The sequence below is a fragment of the Hemitrygon akajei genome, chromosome 29 (assembly GCF_048418815.1).
Source record: "Hemitrygon akajei chromosome 29, sHemAka1.3, whole genome shotgun sequence".
Taxonomy (NCBI): Eukaryota; Metazoa; Chordata; class Chondrichthyes; order Myliobatiformes; family Dasyatidae; genus Hemitrygon; species Hemitrygon akajei.
The window spans coordinates 26,469,901-26,488,993 of NC_133152.1; the positions used below are offsets into that span (position 1 = coordinate 26,469,901).

At 40.2% G+C, this 19,093-nt stretch overlaps 1 protein-coding gene across 7 annotated transcripts in view; it reads left to right on the forward strand.

The window, feature by feature from the left end:
* miip (migration and invasion inhibitory protein) overlaps positions 1-18,716 on the forward strand; it is a 30,621-nt gene extending 11,905 nt beyond the window's left edge. For 2 of the 7 annotated variants that reach the window (XM_073031972.1, XM_073031971.1), the window contains exons 8-10: positions 3,651-3,747; positions 5,921-6,046; positions 7,036-9,564. In XM_073031972.1, the coding sequence (XP_072888073.1) occupies positions 3,651-3,747; positions 5,921-6,046; positions 7,036-7,152 (340 nt within the window). In that variant the 3' untranslated portion in view covers positions 7,153-9,564. Of the gene's footprint in view, positions 1-3,650; positions 3,748-5,920; positions 6,047-7,035; positions 9,565-15,870; positions 17,017-18,141 lie in introns of those variants that run through there. The other 5 variants (XR_012096673.1, XR_012096672.1, XM_073031974.1 and 2 more) reach the window with 5 other exon arrangements.
* Positions 18,717-19,093: the final 377 nt, after the last annotated feature.

Below are 19,093 nucleotides of genomic sequence, written 5' to 3' on the forward strand. Positions count from 1 at the left end.
AATGGTGAGACACTATCCGAACGAGAAGAATTTAAGAAATATTCATGCCATCTTCAGAAAGGATAAAACAAAAATACATTTGACACTGAATTATTGCTGAATGAATGTGTCAAATCAGTTATCGTTAATCAAATTCACAACTTCCTTAAACATAGAAAAATAGAAAACCTATAGCACAATACAGGCCCTTCAGCCCACAATGCTATGCCAAACATGTATTTACTTTAGAAATTCCCAAGGGTTACCCCATAGCCTTCTATTTTTCTAAGCTCCATGTACCTATCCAGGAGTCTCTTAAAAACCCTATCGTATCTGCTTCCACCACCATCGCTGGCAGCCTATTACACGCACCCACCACTCTCTGCGTAAAAAATCCAACCTCTGACATCTCCTCTGTACCGACTTCCAAGCACCTTAAAACTGTGTCCTCTCGTGTCAGCCATTTCAACCCTGGGAAAAAGCCTCTGACTATTCACACGATCAATGCCTCTCATTATGTTGTACAGTACACCTCTATTAGGTCACCTCTCATCCTCTGCCGCTCCAAGGAGAAAAGGCGGAGTTCACTCAACCTATTCTCATAAGGCATGCTCCCCAATCCAGGCAACATCATTGTAAATCTCCTCTGCACCCTTTCTATAATTTTCACATCCTTTCTGTAGTGAGGTGACCAGAACGGAGCACAGTACTCCAAGTGGGGTCTGACCAGAATCCTATATAGCTGTAATATTACCTCTTGGCTCTTAAACTCAAGATGAAGGCCAATGCACCGTATGCCTTCTTAAACACAGAGTCAACCTGCGCAGCAGCTTTGAGTGTCCTATGGACTTGGACCCCAAGATCCCTCTGATTCTCCACACTGCCGAGTCTTACCATTAATACTATATTCTGCCATCACATTTGACCTACCAAAATGAACCACCTCACATTTATCTGGGTTGAACTCCATCTGTCACTTCTCAGACCAGTTTTGCATCCTATCGATGTCCTGCTGTAACCTCTGCCAATCCTCCACACTATCCACAACACCTCCAACCTTTGTGTCATCAGCAAATTTACTAACCCATCCCTCCACTTCCTTATCCAGGTCATTTATAAAAATCATGAAGAGAAGGGGTCCCAGAACAGATCCCTGAGGCACACCGCTGGTTACCGACCTCCATGCTGAATATGACCTGTCTGCAACCACTCTTTGCCTTCTGTGGACAGGCCATTTCTGGATCCACAGAGCAATGTCCCCTTGGATCCCATGCCTCCTTACTTTCTCAATAAGCCTTGCATGGTTTACCTTATCAAATGCCTTGCTGAAATTCATATACACCATTACTACCGCTCTACCTTCATCAACATGTTTAGTCACATCCTCAAAAAATTCTATCAGTCTCGTAAGGCACAATCTGCCTTTGACAAAGCCTTGCTGACTATTCCTAATTATATTATGCGTCTCCAAATGTTCATAAATCCTGCCTCTCAGGATCTTTTCCATCAAATTACCAACCACTGAAGTAAGACTCACTGGTCTATAATTTCCTGGGCTATCTCTACTCCCTTTCTTGAATAAGGGAACAACATCTGCAACCCTCCAGTCCTCAGGAACCTTTCCTGTCTCCATTGATGAGGCAAAGATCACTGCCAGAGGCTCAGCAATCTCCTCCCTTGCCTCCCACAGCAGCTTGGGGTACATCTCATCCGGTACCAGAGATATATTCAACTTGATGCTTTCCAAAAGCTCCAGTACATCTTCTTTCTTAATGTCTATATGCTCAAACTTTTCAGTCCACTGTAAGTCATCCCTACAATCGCCAAGATCCTTTTCTGTACTAAATACTGAAGGAAAATATTCATTAAGTACCTCTGCTATCTCCTCCAGTTCCATACACATTATTGATCCCTTCCTGTTCTTAACTTCCACTCAGTAGACAAACCCTCCATGACTTCTTCCTTTTCTGTAGCTGTGACACTATCTCTGATCAACAGTGCCATGCCCCCACCTCTTTGGCCTCCCTCCCTGTCCTTGCTGAAACATCTAAAGCCTGGCACTCTAAGTAACCATTCCTGCCTCTGAGCCATCCAAGTCTCTGTAATGGCCACAACATCATAGCTCCAAGTACTGATTCACACTCTTAAGCTCATCCGCTTTGTCCATAATGCTTCTTGCATTAAAATAGACACATCTCAAACTATTGGTCTGAGTATATCACTTCTCTATCACCTGCCTATCCTCCCTCTCGCACTGTCTCCAAACTTCTCTATTTGTGAGCCAGCTGCCCCCTCCTCTCTCTGTTCAGTTCGGTTCCCACCCTCCAGCAATTCTAGTTTAAACTCTCTCCAATAGCCTTAGCAAACCTCCCCACTAGGATATTGGTTTCCCTGGGATTCAAGTGCAACCTGTCCTTTTTGTACAGGTCACGCCTATCCCAAAAGAGGTCCCAATGATCCAAAGATCTGAATCCGTACCCCCTGCTCTAATCCCTCAGCCACACATTTATCCTCCTCCTCACTCTACTCCTATACTCACTATTGCGTGGCGCAGGTAGTAATCCCGAGATTACTACTTATGAGGTCCTGCTTCTCAACTTCCTTCTTAACTCCCTGTAAACACGAGGGAATCTGCAGATGCTGGAAATTCAAGGAACACACACAAAATGCTGGTGGAACACAGCGGGCCAGGCAGCATCTATAGGAAGAAGCACAATCAACGTTTCAGATGAAGGGTCTTGGCTCGAAATTTCGACTGTGCTTCTTCCTATGGATGCTGCCTGGCCTGCTGCGTTCCACCAGCATTTTGTGTGTGTTACTTAACTCCCTGCAGTCTGTTTTCAGGACCTGCTCCCTTTTCCTACCTATGTCGTTGGTACCAATATGTACCACGACCTTTGGCTGTTCACCTTCCCACTTCAGGATATTGTGGACTCTTATTTGGGATCGAGCCTCATAGGAGATATGCCTGATCAAAGGTAGATAGAGGCATTGAGTGACGTTTCAAGATGACTAGAAAAGCTTGCATAAAGAAAACAAAAAAGGTTAGAGTTTCTTGGATTTATAATTATAGGCCCAAGATTACAAAAAAAAATTAAGTTACACTAACCATTATGAATCACTGACCAGGCCTCATCTTCACACCTTCTTTAGGAAGAATGTTAAGGTCTTGGTGAGAGTTAAAAAACTAGTTTATACAGTAATACAATGGAAATAAGACTTCACCTATGTGGAGAGAGTGCAAATACTGGGATTGTTTTCTTATGGCTAAACTAGATGTGATGCAGACTTTCAAACTAAAATGTCGAATATTCCTTTCCTTCCACAGGTGCTGTGCTCTTCCAGCAGTAGTCCTTACCTTATATGCTTTTCTCTCTGGGAGAACAGAAGATTTTGCCCTTACTCTCATTTTCTTACACTAATTGTCATTAAGAAAACCACTGAATGGCTCCCCTTCAGTTCACACTCTGAACAGATAATTACATTGCGGGGCAGGTACGGGGATCAACAGATAAAATAGTGAGAGTCATTGAATGTTCCTGCTTTTTCCTTATTTATTGCAGTTCGAACATTTCCACTCAAGATTTGAGAAGTATTACCAAGTACTTGTGTTCTTATAAAGACAAAGCTATGAAATGATCAGGCAGATTCAATATTTGTATCACTTTCAGGGTCAGTATCCCCAGATCAACTTTACTCCCGCCACATAAGTATAAGCCACACCGTCGGAAGAGCTTCAATCCTACTGACAGCTTGTCATTGCCTTCGGTGAGTTTTTACATGCTTATTTGCTTGAAACCTATTCTATGGTATCAGTCCTCTTCACACAATTAAACTTAGGAGTCCCAGCCTTTGATTGAAAATTTTAAAATTCTGTTTCTGTTGTGATTCTGTGTTTTTTGTCTGGAATCTATGTTAATCACACAGATCTATTTTTCTTAAAACATTCTGAAAAGGCTTTCATGCTTTTTTGATTGTTCTCATTTATTTTTGTACAAATAGTTAAAGGATAAGTCAGCATTCTGCTGATGGGTCTCATATATACATCAATAAGCCTTCTTAGTTGCATCGATTGGAGTTGAGACACTAATTCTACAACAATTTCAACTCATTTTGCAAGGGATATGGTCTCTGCACCTTAAGAAGGATACATTTGCTTTGAAATTACTGTAGTATATGTTTACTACGTTATGGGAGTTGCTCTCAGAAAAGGATGAGTGAAGTTGGCTTATACTGCCTGGAGTTTAGAAAACAGAAATGGAAGTATACAAGAATTTGAGAGGGATTGAGAGCATAGGGGAGAAGAAGCTGCTTCTCCCTCCTAGAGAGCTAGAGCTGGAGTTAATAGTTTCAAGGAAAGGATGATACTTTGCAACTGATGAAAATTTTTCTTATTGTGAGGGTTTCAGATCTTTGGAGCTTTCTGCTGAAAGATCTGTGGATGTTTTATTTTTGTGTCTATTTGTGGCTGAGGCGAATATATTTTTGATTATTAAAGATATATTAGGATCAGATAGGAAAATGGAAGAAGTTAGGTTTAGCTATGATCCTGCTGATTGGTGAGGCAAGTACAGGAATCTAAATGGTCAAAGCTTATCTCTGCTATGTTGTAATGCAGCTCATCAATAATCAGCATTTTGTCTTTGAGAAAAGCTCGTAAGCAGATAACAGTAAGGGTAGGGTCAGGTTTCATTGTCTGTTATACACTGCCAAAATGTGCCTCCACTCCGTCCTATTCCACGTAAGTGCCTCTTACTCAGGATGCTGTTTATCGACTTCAGCTTGGCATTTAATATGCTCATTACTGAGAAGCTGGTGGGTAAACTGTCTTTATTGGGTCTCAACACCTCTCTCTGTAACTGGATCTTGGACTTCTTTACAGAAAGACCACAGGCAGTCTGTGTTTGCAGCAGCATCTCTAGCTCCAGCGTGCTGAGTACCAGCGCCCCGGAACTGCATGGTCACCCTGCTGCTAAAACATGACTGTTCTGCTAGATCCAGCTCAAACTGAAGCATAAAGTTCACTGATGACACAACAGTGGTTGCCTCATCAACAACGGCGAAACTGTACAGAGAGGAGGTAGAGCGGCTTGTAGAATGATGTGAGCACAATGACTTGAGTCTCAACATGGACAAAACTAAAGAGATGATTGTGGATTTTAGGAAGGTGCACGCTGACCACTCCTCACTGTGTATAAATGGCTTCTCCATAAATAGAGTTAGGAGCATCAAATTTCTGAGAGTGCACATAATGGACGATCTCAGCTGGTCAAGAAAGCACGGCAGTGTCTCCATTTCCTGAGAAGATTGAGACGCGTCAGACTCCCCCGCCATCCTAACCAATGTTTATAGGAACAGCATTGAGAATGTGCTGAGCAGTTGCATCATCATCTGGTATAGGAATTGCAAGGCATCTGACCGCAAGACGCTACAAAGAATTTCAAGGACTGCTGAGAGGATCATCTAGGTCTCTTTTCTACCCGTCTGAGATATTTATCAGGAGCAGGGCCCTCAGCATTGTCACGAATCCCTCCCTTCCATTCCCAATCTCTTTAATTCCCTACCATCAGGCAGGAGGTATAGTAACATCAGGACAAGGTCTGTTAGGATGAGAAACAGTTTCCAACCCCTGCCACCACCCAGGTCTCATGACCAATGAAATGCCAGCAGCGTTATACTATTTACTTTTTAACTTGTGTTGTAAATACATCTTAAGCTACATGTCAATCTTCTGGAATATATTTTATTATTTGTTAATTTATTTATGATAATATTACATGCTGTGTGTGAGTTATATGTATTGTGTTGTGCCCCTTGGTCTGGAGGATTCACATGGAAGTATATATTTATACGGTTGAATGACAGTAAACTTGAACAAAGTATACTATGTGTAAATGTTGTACTGTTGCAGTGTCTGATCTCACCCCATTTTTTCTCTTAGCATTGTCTTTTGGGCTGGGAAAGTTCCATGCCTTCTGCAGCTCCTGTTGCAGGCACCTTAGATTTGCGCAGCGCACTGGAACACAAAAGAACTTCGGTGCTAGTGACTCCTAATTGCTCCAATATGGTAAGATGCTGATAATTTTATTTGGTATTCTGCCCTAGCCAATAATCAATAAAATACCTCTGGTCATTGTGACTGAATACAGGTATGCGTCGCTTAACGTCCACGATACGTTCTGTGAAATCGGACGTTATGTGATTTGGACATTGTGCGAACACCATATTATATACTTTGCCTCTTGCTGCTGCTATCACTAGGGGTGGTTTTGCTGCATTTGGAAGCTATGATGCACTTTACGGCAATATTTTCGAAAGAAAATTAAACAGAGAGATAACGCTACTACACTCAAGAGATGTGCGATACACGAGATTGGTTACGTCCACTACGTCACGTCGGGACTACGGATGTGTATGCGATTGGACGTTGTCGGAATGGATGTTAAGCGGCGCACACCTGTACTAAATGCTTATAAAAGAATTGTGCATAACTTTGAAAATTATTTAGCCTCGTTGAAAGATGTCAATTTTATCTAGACTATATTTATAACTCCTTCCAAAAAGAATGAGTAGACTCCATCTCTGCCTTAACAGTTTTACCAGAGGTGAATTTGGCATACTTGATGCTTTGCTGTATTTTACAGATTTTATTGATTTGCCTCTTTAAATTACTTTCTCCTCACTTGTTTCACAACTTGCACAAAAAGCAAATTCAAGCTTTGATTGACTTCCTTCTGTTGACTTCTTAACTTCACGTTTGAATTCTATTCACTGTGGAAAAATTTGCCGAGATTAACATTAGGTGTTTATGTAATCTTTGAAACTGGACAACATGTCTTTGTTTCTAATTTTGGAGGAATAAAATTGGAATTCCACAACTGACTGAACCCAGGGGTATCTTCCACTTTCAGAGATAAAAAAGAAAGGGAAAGAAGTAAAGAGGAGAATGTAATATATACAGAGAAGAGTGTAAACCTTCACTCGTGATGCACTTTTGCTGTATTTTCTGTGAAGCAAAATTTGAACTAGGAACAATTTTGTGTGTGTCTTTTTAAGGGTGCTGCTGCAGTGTCACGAATGGCTGGAAGCACCAGAACAGATGAGTTACTGGATTTATCACGTTCAACTCAATACCAGTTTCAGAAACTAGAGCAAAGCCTGAAATTGAGGTGAAACAGGCCTCATTCACCCTTCTTTAGGTGCACGTGTTCCCAATAACAAGAATTCATTGATTCACAGGTACAGTTTCCCATCATGATACTGTACTGGGACGTATCTTATCTCTGAACCTGAGCTTTTCACTCCAACTGTGGAAGTTTCACTCAGTTGGCTGTTGTGAGACTACCTGAAGGGCTGAATTATCAGAAATGTAGAATGTCTGCTGAGTAGAACCCTAGGAAATTGTCCACCATTTCTGATTTAAGAATGTCTTTCTTGGAGGGTAAAGTACAGCTTACTTGCACGAGTGACAGCATGTACACCTGCACATACCACATACGCCTGTATGATTGGTTGGCTGTCCTGTGCACTCATCTGATTGGCCATTCATTTTGGTATCAAACAATCTATGCATATCGCAATAGTTGCCTTGACTTATGGGTGCTTCTCCCACGATGGAGTTTGTGTATGCCATTGATAGATGTTAATTCTTTCTATGTTGCAAATACTTGCCACGTGTGGCACATGTGTCACAAAATGGAGCTGATAGCAGAGGAGATTTTGCTCTTATTTTAATATTTTTATGCTTTTAATATGGATTTAATGTTTTTGTTCATGGAAAAATCATGAATCTAATTGCTTGAGTTCAAAAATTTGATAGGATTATGGTGTGGAAATGTGGCTGCGAATCCCACACAAACATATTAAACTGATTTGGTTGTCGAAGGAAGCACAAGACTGAGTTACAGCTATTCCAACAATATATCATTGTCAATTCATAAGTTTTGCTTTCAATTATATTTTATGTATCCTTTGAAGTATTCTGAAAATTATGTTCCTGTGGCTCTCATTGAACTTGTAGTTAAGTTACAAATATAATGAGATAAGAATAAATATTGGCCAGGATGTTGGGAGAATTCTTTTCTAATACTGTTAAAATTTCTTTTATGTCTCAGGCAGGTAGAGACTTAATTTAGCATTCGAAGAAAATTGGCAAGATTTAAAAGCTCTCTCAGTTCTGTAAATGAATAATTTTTGACACTTGAAGTGAATGATGAATTTGTAACCTTTGTAAATGCTGAGAGTTGTGATTTTGATCATTTGTAGAAATTTGACTAATATCAATCATTACCTGTATGCCTTGTGGAGGAATCAAGATTCTTAAACTGAGCTGCTAAGAGTTCACAAAAAGCAGTTGTTTCTGCAAAGTCTATTTTTCTACAGATACTAAAAAGAGAACTCAATTTGCAATGTGTGTTCTATTCTGAATGACTAAAGAACATACCAATATCATATAACTGACACCTTATAAAGCCACTGGATGAATTATTACAAAAGTAAGAACAGTAATAAACTAATCAGATAACAAAAAAGGGTTTCATTTTTTGTTCAACAATTTGAAACACCTTTGCATGATTTATAAGGTTTCCTGAAAACCTGAAAATTTGGAAATGGTCCAACAACAATCGTGTATCAGCAGAACTAAATGTGTTGCAATGTACAGGTATATTGAATGCGATGGTGTGAAAACTGGGCCAAAGTTTGGAGTATAAGCGGCCACCGCAGAGTTTCTGAAGCATGTTTATTTTGTGTGGTAGTGTTTTTTTGCAAATAAACTTAATGTTTAAATTCAGTTGAATTGCATAAGTCTACCCACATCAAGGGTTCCCAAACTTTTTTATGCCATTGACCCCAGGTGGGGAACCCTGTTCCACACAGAAATCTTGGTATCCAGAATGATTTAGGTTAAATTGGATGTCTGGATTAAGAATATTTGCACTTCTTGTCACAGATGAAATGCTGTGTTCAGAACTATGCTTTTGGATGTCACAGACATAATAAGCCCCTTCTTAGTCAGTTCACAGTCATGCATCAGTAGGTCTGATGGTAAGTTAACCATTTTAGGAGCACTAAACTGCTAGATTATTCTGCAAAGTGACTTTGTTAGTGTTTTGACAATCTGGCACAAACCAAGCGGGTCAACAGTACTGGTGTCCCCCATTTTACAAAAGTTCACTTTATGCCACTTCGCTTTTACGAAAGACCTACATTAGTACCTGTTATTGCTAAAAAGACTACCATGACCGTGAAGCAGGTGTGTGCGCATGCGTGTACGTGCCGATTTTTTTCTACAAATTGGTTTTGGCTAAGTCTTCCTGATTCTGTTAAGTGAAACTACACTGTACATACATTATTTCTACTTTATATAGGTTGTGTATTTATCACTTCATTCCTGCTTTTAATATATGTTAGTGTTACTTTAGGTTTTATGTACTATCTGGTATGATTTGGTAGGTTATTTTTTGGGTCTGGGAATGCTCGAAATTTTTTTCCATATAAATTAATGGTAATTGCTTCTTTGCTTTATGCCATTTTGGCTTACAAACAGTTTCATAGGAATGCTGTACCTTCGGATAGCAGGGGAAACCTGTAATTAGATAAGTCTTGTAAAGTTGATGGGTAAAGTAATGCAGTTGCTGGTTATTAAAGGATATCTGAAAATTAAATTGCTGTCTGTTTAAGAGGCAATCACATTGACAGGAAAACTTGATATGTCAATGTCTTATTAAAACATATTATTGGGCTGATGATCCCTTGGAGTTGAATGAACTGAGGCATAAAGATTGTTAGAGAGGAAGGTGGTAATTTGAAAGATGCAGTTAGGGTACTCCATTGGGGTAGCAATAGGGCCAGATCAGGCATAATGTAAAAGACAGTAAAATGTAAAGACTAGAAGTTGGGTTGCAGAACAAGGAGCACTGTGACTCAGCGATGAGGTGAGAGATAGATAAAAGGGTACTCTGCCTGAAAAGACTAGACAGCGTGAGAACTCAAACCAAGATCAAATATAAGTTCATTATCAAAGTACATACATGTCAGCACACCCAACCCAGATATGCCTCTTCTTGCGGGCATACTCAAATTCATAGTAGAAATGACCCTAATTGAGTCAATGAATGACCACACCAACTAGGCGTTCAACCAATGCGCAAAAGACTGTGCAAATACAAAAAGAAAGAAATAATAATGACAAACAAATATTGAGAACATAAGGTGAAGAGCGTAAGTCCTTGAGAGTGAGTGCCAGCACCCGTCGGCCGGAGTTCCTCGTTCTTCAACGTTCTTTCCTTGGCCAGTTTGGAGTTGTCGCGGATGTGGGGCGGCTGCACATGCGCGCTGGGTTGCCAGGTTACAGCGTCCTGATGTTTAAAGATGGCGTTGCCCTTACCGCTGGCCGTGGTGGCCTTTTTGGTGGGCGGGGTGACGTCGCAGCGAGAGGCGGGATTCTGGCCCAGGCCGGGAGGTAATGAGAAAAGATGGAAAAGCTGGGCAGGGTCGGTACTGGTCTCTAAAAAGCGGCTGTTTCCCCGTACTGACTAAGTGCCTTTTAACCGCCGTTGAAATAAGCAGAGTTGGCAGCCTTCGGCCTATGGCACAAACTAAACCCACGAGGCCTGAGCAATCTGACTACTACAGTCTGGCGCCGCTGTGTGTAGCGGACTGGGACCTTCTCTTCAGGGATTATTTTCATTCACCTCCGCTCTCCATCACTCCCCGACCCCTACCTTTCCCACAGGTCTGGGTATGAGTTTGTTAACATTCCAGAAAATACTTTGTTTTCTGTCTGGGACTAACATCCCAAAAGGAGTAAGACTTTTCGGGAGTGGGTATTTGTTGTGTAATAGGATCACTTTGCCAAAGTGACAGAAACTTCACACATTTGCTGAAGCGATGATGAAGCAGACCCCGTAAACAAATGTTAAATTCAGAATTCATGAAGAGTTGAGATCTGTCAGTCTTGAATGCTGAAATTCTCGGGACTTTCCATTAAAGTTAATAATTAAAGTCATAAGCTATAAAGCTGGGAGTTTACCTACAAAGTTAAGTAGGAAGCAAAAATAAAACAAAGGACTTTTTTTGACTGGGGCGAATTTAGTAGTTAGTGTTCTTTAATTACTGATGTAAGGACACTACTAAAATTACCACACCAGGGCTTAATTAAAAAAATAGACTATTACACTGAATCCAGAAATCTTATAGAAAAAGATGGTAGGAGCATATAGTCAGATAAATTAAGTAAACGTGGAAAATTGATTTTATATTAAGCCTTTTGGTAGGGATAATGAAAGATGAAATAATTAGTTCCATTTTAAAATTAAGGTAAATAAGTATTAGAAAGGTCCAGGACCTGATGGTTATGAGGAATTGGTGTTGAGGCCATGCATCAGCCATGGTTGTATTGGATGGATGGGCAGCCTTGAACCAAGTGGTCCACTTCTGCTCCTCTTTCTAAAAGTCATGTATCGATTGAGAAACTGGATGGTCCAGTATACAAATATGTGAAACTGACAACATGATTTTGGAGATTCTTTAAAAAAAATTCTTTGGTATATTGTGAGAAGAATAGAGTACAAAGCAAGGAATTGTACTAAAATTTAGAAATCATTGTTTAGACCCTATTTGGATTATTATGTTTCAATCTGAGCACTTGATTTTGGTAAGGATATTGAGGCTTTTGAAAATTACTAAACTCAAGAGATTTAAATTGAGACTTTAAGGAAAAGGTGATTGTTCTCGTTAGAGAAAGTAATGTTGAAGAGGAGAGTGCTGGAAACCTGAAACAAAAGCTCTGGGCATGTTTATTTTCTGAAATAATTGAAATCTGTTGAGTCCAGAATGTGCCTAGGTAAGAAATGAAGTCTGTGCCTCAGGCTTACATTGATCTGAAATAAAAGCAGAAAGTACTGGAAATACTCAGCAGGTCAGGCAGCATCGGTGTAAAGAAAAACAGACCTCTCCTTTTTATTTTACATTTCCAGCAGCTATGGTATTTGATTTTAGATTCATGTTGACTTCTATTGGAACAGTTTTGAAGGCTGAGGACAGATAAATTATAGTGGCACTGAGCTGGAGAAACAAAATGAAGGGTCACTGGGAGCTCATGGTCGTATTTATGAACAAAATGAAGTTACTCTGTAAAGAGATTACACAGTCCATGTTTGCTATCAGTGCAGAGAATGTGGCATTATGAACAGTGGATATAGCTTACTAACCTGAGAAAAGTACCAAAAAAATCACTTCCTGTGGACATCTGTGCAGCTTTGATATGGGAAAGAGAGAAGGACAGATGTTGTAGAAACTGGAGTGGGTGCTGAGGAATTGCTTCAGCATACTGGAGGAGAGAAGAGAGGAGTGTGGTGGTGGTGACGATGAAGTTGTATTAGAATGGGATGGAATATAGGCTGTGAGGGTGGATGCACAGGTGAAATCCAAAACTTTTTGGTTGGAGAAATGAAAGAGTACCACATAAAGAGGTAAGTTTTTCACACAGTGAGTAGTGGGTGTGTGGAATGTACTGCCAGTGCTGGTGGTAGAGGTAGATACAATAGGGTCTTTTATGAGACTATTAGATAGGTACATGGAGCTTAGAAAAATAGAGAGCTTTCCGGTAGGGAAGCTCTAGGCAGTTTCTACAGTAGGTTACATGGTCAGCACAACATTGTGGGCTGAAGGGCCTGTAATGTGCTATAGATTTCTATGTTCTATAAAGGATACAATACCGAATGGATGAAGGAAAATACTTCAGAGCACAAGGCATATTATAAAAGTACAAAACATACACTCAGTGGCCACTTTATTAGGTACACCCACACACCTGCTCGCTAATGCAAATATCTAATCAGCCAGTCATGTGGCAGCAACTCAATGCATAAAAGCATTCAGGCATGGTCAAGAGGTTCAGTTGTTGTTCAGACCAAACATCAGAATGGGGAAGAAAGGTAATCAAAGTGACTTTGATCATGGAATGATTGTGTCAGATCGTGTGGTTTGATATCTCAGAAACTGCTGATTTCCAGGGATTTTTACGCACAAGAGTCTCTAGAGTTTACAGAGAATGGTGCAAAAAACAGAAAAAAAGAATCCAGTGTGTGGGAGTTCTGAGGCCAAATGAGGGAGGTCAGAGAATAGTCAGATTGGTTCAAGCTGACAGGAAAGTAACAGTAACTCAAATAACTACACCATTACAACAGTTATGTGCAGAAGAGCATCTCTGAATGCACAACACATCAAACATTGAAATGGATGGCCTACAGCAGCAAAAGACACTCAATGGCCACTTTATTAGGTACAGGAGGCACCTTGAGTGTATAAGCCATCATTAACAGACCACAAAGACAATCAGGACTTTTTGATCCTCTGCTTCAGCCACAAGTGGAACATTTGGCCAATGTTTTGTTATTGTCCTACAGAAAACCATATGGTGTGATTAAAAAGAATAGACCAGGGATTGTGGACTCAATTATATGGATAGTCTGGAAGAGCTGGGACTTTCCAGAGAAGAGGAGAGATACTTTGTTAGATAGTACAATATCAGGAAGGCATTAGACGATGCGAATGAAGAAGAACTGCTTCATGAGGTAGAAGATAAAGAGCCAGAGAGGTTCTGTTTTATTTCAGATAAAGCCTGAGGAAAACATGCTGTCTTCTGTCTAGGCACACTTTGGATTCAACAGAGTTCAACTGTTTCAGTATTTTCATTTAAGATGTCCAGTATTCCTTCTGCAGGCCTTGTGGCGGGCCGGGGGGGGGGGGGGGGGGTGCGAGGGGTGGAGGGTGGGAAGGTGGAAAACATTTAAGGAGATTGGCAAAAGAACATCAAAAGATCTCTTTTTACACAGAGAACCATAATAATTTGAAAGTCTGTTTCAGAAAAGTACTGCAATCAGAGTTTTCATTTCTATAAATGCAGCCACTGGCATGGTGGCCAGGGTGGAGGAAGAGGGGGAGAGTGCTCAACAGTCGGGTAGGTGTCTCTGTTGAGGATAAGCATCTGTGGGCAGGAGGGAGGCCGTGCAGGGCTATGGAGAAAGAGTCAAGGGCAGGACAAACTGGATTGTTCTTGTAAGAAAACCTGCCATGGGCTCAATGGCCACCTTCTGGACATATAGTGTTTCTGTGATGAGGTAAGTAACAAATGATTCATTTTATGAGTAGATTAGATAATTAGATTGCAACTTTCATACAGGGTAATTATAAACTTTTTTTGAGAAAGGTTTCATGAGGTCCATTAATCATTTTTGTTTTTTATGGAAAGTATTCTTAGAGATAGTATTTATAATTATCTGGATAGACAGGATCTGATTAGGAGTAGCCAGCATGGATTTGTGCGTGGAAGGTCATGTTTGACAAACCTTATTGAATTTTTTGAAGTAGTTACGAGGAATGTTGATGAGGGTAAGGCAGTGGATGTAGTCTATATGGACTTCAGCAAGGCCTTTGACAAAGTTCCACATGGAAGGTTAGTTAAGAAGGTTCAGTCGTTAGGTATTAATGCTGGAGTAATAAAATGGATTCAACAGTGGCTAGATGGGAGATGCCAGAGAGTAGTGGTGGATAATTGTTTATCGGGATGGAGGCCGGTGACTAGCGGGGTGCCTCAGGGATCTGTTTTGGGCCCAATGTTGTTTGTAATATACATAAATGATCTGGATGATGGGGTGGTAAATTGGATTAGTAAGTATGCTGATGATACTAAGGTAGGAGGTGTTGTGGATAATGAGGTGGGTTTTCAAAGCTTGCAGGGAGATTTATGCCGGTTAGAAGAATGGGCTGAACGTTGGCAGATGGAGTTTAATGCTGAGAAGTGTGAGGTTCTACATTTTGGCAGGAATAATCCAAATAGAACATACAGGGTAAATGGTAGGGCATTGAGGAATGCAGTGGAACAGAGAGATCTAGGAATAACAGTGCATAGTTCCCTGAAGGTGGAGTCTCATGTAGATAGGGTGGTGAAGAAGGCTTTTGGAACGCTGGCCTTTATAAATCAGAGCATTGAGTACAGAAGTTGGGATGTAATGTTAAAATTGTACAAGGCATTGATAAGGCCAAATTTGGAATATTGTGTACAGTTCTGGGTCACCGAATTATAGGAAAGATATCAATAAATTAGAGAGAGTGCAGAGACAATTTACTAGGGTTTCAGCACTTAAGTTACAGAGAAAGGTTGAACAAGTTAGGTCTCTATTCATTGGAGCGTAGAAGGTTGAGGGGGGATTTGATCGAGGTATTTAAAATTTTGAGAGGGATAGATAGAGTTGACATGAATAGGCTGTTTCCATTGAGAGTAGGGGAGATTCAAACGAGAGGACATGATTTGAGAGTTAGGGGGCAAAAGTTTAAGGGAAACACGAGGGGGTATTTCTTTACTCAGAGAGTGATAGATGTGTGGAATGAGCTTCCTGTAGAAGTAGTAGAGGCCAGTTCAGTTGTGTCATTTAAGGTAAAATTGGATAGGTATATGGACAGGAAAGGAGTGGAGGGTTATGGGCTGAGTGCGGGTAGGTGGGACTAGGTGAGGTTAAGAGTTCGGCACGGACTAGGAGGGCCGGAATGGCCTGTTTCCGTGCTGTGATTGTTATATGGTTATATGGTTAAAGAAATCTAGGAATGAATTTGGAGGGAGAATGGGACATTGATCAGAACACTTCTATTTAATTCAGAGTTTATAAAAGGCTAAATACTAAATATGGGTTAGGGATGTGCTATGGTAAACAAAGAAGCAAGTTCAGAAATTAATTAAATCACTTGTTTTGCTGGGTGATGGCTTTTGTTTGAAACATTTGATATATATATTTTCAAATTATTGGGGGATTCCAGAGATTAAAGCACTTCAGCAGTAGCTTCTGACAGCAGGGAGTTTGGTTTGAAGATCTGTTCCTCCTGTTTTCCCAGCTGGTCCAGACTTCCAGTGGACTGAGTGGGAATCTTGGGTATGTATGTGTGACATCGGCAGGCAAGGACGTATCCGATACTTCATCGTGTCAACAGGTGCCGAAAAGAGCAACGTGAGCCTGGATGACTTCTGGCAGGTCAAACCATGTTCCCTCACTGACTGTACAAAATGCCAGACCACTGAGTGCCCAGTATCAGAGAGTGAATTTCAAGTAGCCCCACGATTTGGCCATCATTTCTCTCGGCCAGCTGCTGATATCTTGCAAGTCCCTAATGCCAAACCTGCTGCAGCAGATTCCTACGATAGTCTCCCAGTGATTGACGATGTTGGATAGGACAGATCACCACCTCTGTGTGGGTAATCAGTTTTAATCATTCAATGGAAATAAATCATATTACAATGAATCTGTTTAATTTTGTGTTTCATTGTTCTCATCTTCCCACTTATCCCTTCTAGATGGACTATGGAACACAACTTCCCTTGACACCTAAATAACCAGGCAACTGGTCTGATTGCTAGTTAATAACCTCACTTATTCTCCTGAGGAAGATCAGGAAAGCTGATTTCTCAATATTCTCCTAGGACATTGAAATGTATAGACCCATTTGAGGTTTTTACCATGACAACTATGTGTTGAAAGCTAGGAACTTCACCATTGACCACAGTCAGAATGCTGGAGGAATTTGACCTGCTCTGCTCTTGTGGCAAGTCATGAACAAGAGATTCAGCAGATGCTGGAAATGCAACACAACACATACAGAATGCTGGAGGAACTTAGCAGGCAGGATCTTTGGAAAAGAATAACAGATGACATTTCTGGCCGAGACCCTTCAACAAGACTGGAAAGGAAAATGCCAGAATAAGCCTGTTTTTTTTTCCACAGATGCAGCCTGACCTGCTGAATTCCTCCAGCATTTTGTGTGTGATGCTGTGTTCCCTCAGCCTTTTTAGGTTATAGATTCCAATATCTGCAGTCTCTTTTATATTCAAACTCCAACCTTGTTCTTGTGTGTAGAAACTGAATTAACCACCAAATACACATGAAGTACAGCAGAAACAAGCCATTTGTCCCTACCAGTCCATGCAACGTTTACTTTCTGTGCGCGTGTTTGATCCTAATTGTGTTTCCTCATTTCTTCTCTTATATCCAACCTAATCTCAAATGCTGCAGTTTGTACTTTGGCCAATAAACCTGAATATAAATTCCATGACCTTACATCCCTGTAGGAAGTTTCTCTTGATTATTGTTTTAAATTTAATATCAAACCTCCTTGGTAGTCTAATTTTATTTTTGCATTTCCTGTATATGACCCAATCAATTCTGGTGTCCTGCAGTTTGCAAATGAGTAGATCTGAGAGGGTGATGACTGATTTGCGTCACAGAATGAAAGTGCAGATATGAACAATGCTGAGAGTTAATGAATGTCATTATTACTGGCACCTGAAAAATGATGAGTGCTGGTATATACAGTAACTTAATAACCAATACTTTTATTTGAATCTAATTTTGATGTGGAGATTATAGCTTAAACTTTGTGAAATTGATTAATTAAAGTAACTAAAATGGGCTAAAGATGAAATTCACTCCAATGTTTGTAGAGTAGGATCATAAATGTTGCAATATAGATATGTAGATTTGTTTTGTGTTGGTTCTAGTAGTCTTTTACTCCATTTTGCTATTTTATTTGTTTCATTTTATTCTCTCTTTCCAGAATCTGCCTCAGATTTTCCTTCTCTGTATGTTTTGCATTTAGATTGTCCCTTTTTTAATTGCAACTTTGAGATATAAGCCTATTCTTTATTACAACTTTTGCTTTTAAAACTCTTTTGATTTTCAATTATTTTGTCATTATGGTCAAGTTTATCATAGTGAGACTCAGTCTCAGTACCATTACTTAATTCTAGAATCTTACTGTGTTTCTACTTCCAAACTAGTTCATTCAATGAAACCATATTTTTATCACTAACTGAAAAATTATCGTGCGTGGTTAAAATTTAACTAAGTCTGGTTTAATTCCCTATAAAATCTGACATGCCCTGGGCTGCTGTTGCTTCTGGCATATCTTTATTGGACACATTCACGAAGATCACCATATTTTAAAGCTAAATAAAACTACTGATCCCAATCTACATAAAACTGGTATAGTTGGCAGAATTTCAGATGGTGATGAGGAGGCATAGAGGAGTGCGATCGATCAGCTGGTTAAGTGTTGTGACAACGACCTTGCACTGAACTTCAGTAAAAACAAAGAACTGATTGTGTATTTCAGGAATTGGAAGTCAAGGGAACACATGGTCCTCATCGAGGCATCAGCAGTGAAAAGAATGAGCTCCTAGATGTCAACATCTCTAAAGATCTATCCTTGACCCAACATGTTGATGTGATTACAAAGAAGGCACCACAACCACTGTATTTCATTAGGAGTTTGAGGAGATTTGGTATTTCACCAAAGACTAGCAAATTTCTACAGAGAACATTCTTACTGGTTCCATCACCATCAGGTATGGAGGGGCCACTGCACAGGATGGAAAAAGCTGCAGAAAGTTCCATCATGGGCTCCAGCGCCCCTTCCTTCCCCCCATAATTGAGAACACCTTCAAAAGGTCATACCTCAAAAAGGTAGCATCCATCGCTAAGGACCCTCATTACCCAGGATGTACTCTCTTCTTATTGCTACCTCAATGTTTTAGGAATAGCCTCTTCCCCTCTGCCATTAGATTTCTGAACAGACAATGAACCCATGTACACTACCTCACTATATTTTCACTCCCTTTTTGCATTACCTACTATTAAATTAATTTAATTACATATATATTCTTACTGAAATTTATAGTTCTTTCTATTATGTATTGCACTGTACCACTGCTGCAAAACAATAAATTTTGTGGTATGCTAGTGATATTAAACTCTGTTCTGGAGTAAAGGGAATTACAGGGGCATGTGAGAAGGAGCTGGCTAAAGTTGATTGGAAGGGAACACTAGCAGGGATGACAGAAGAACAGCAATGGCTGGAGTTTCCAGGAGTAATTGAGAAGGTATAGGATAGATACATACCAAAGATGAAGAAGTACTCTAAAGGGGAGGACGATGCAATCATGGCTGACGAAGAAAGTCAAAGCATAAAAGCAAAAGAGAGGGCATATAATATGGCAAAAATATTGGGAACTCAGAGGACTGGGAAGTTTTTAAAAACCAACAGAAAGCAACTAAAAAAGCCATAA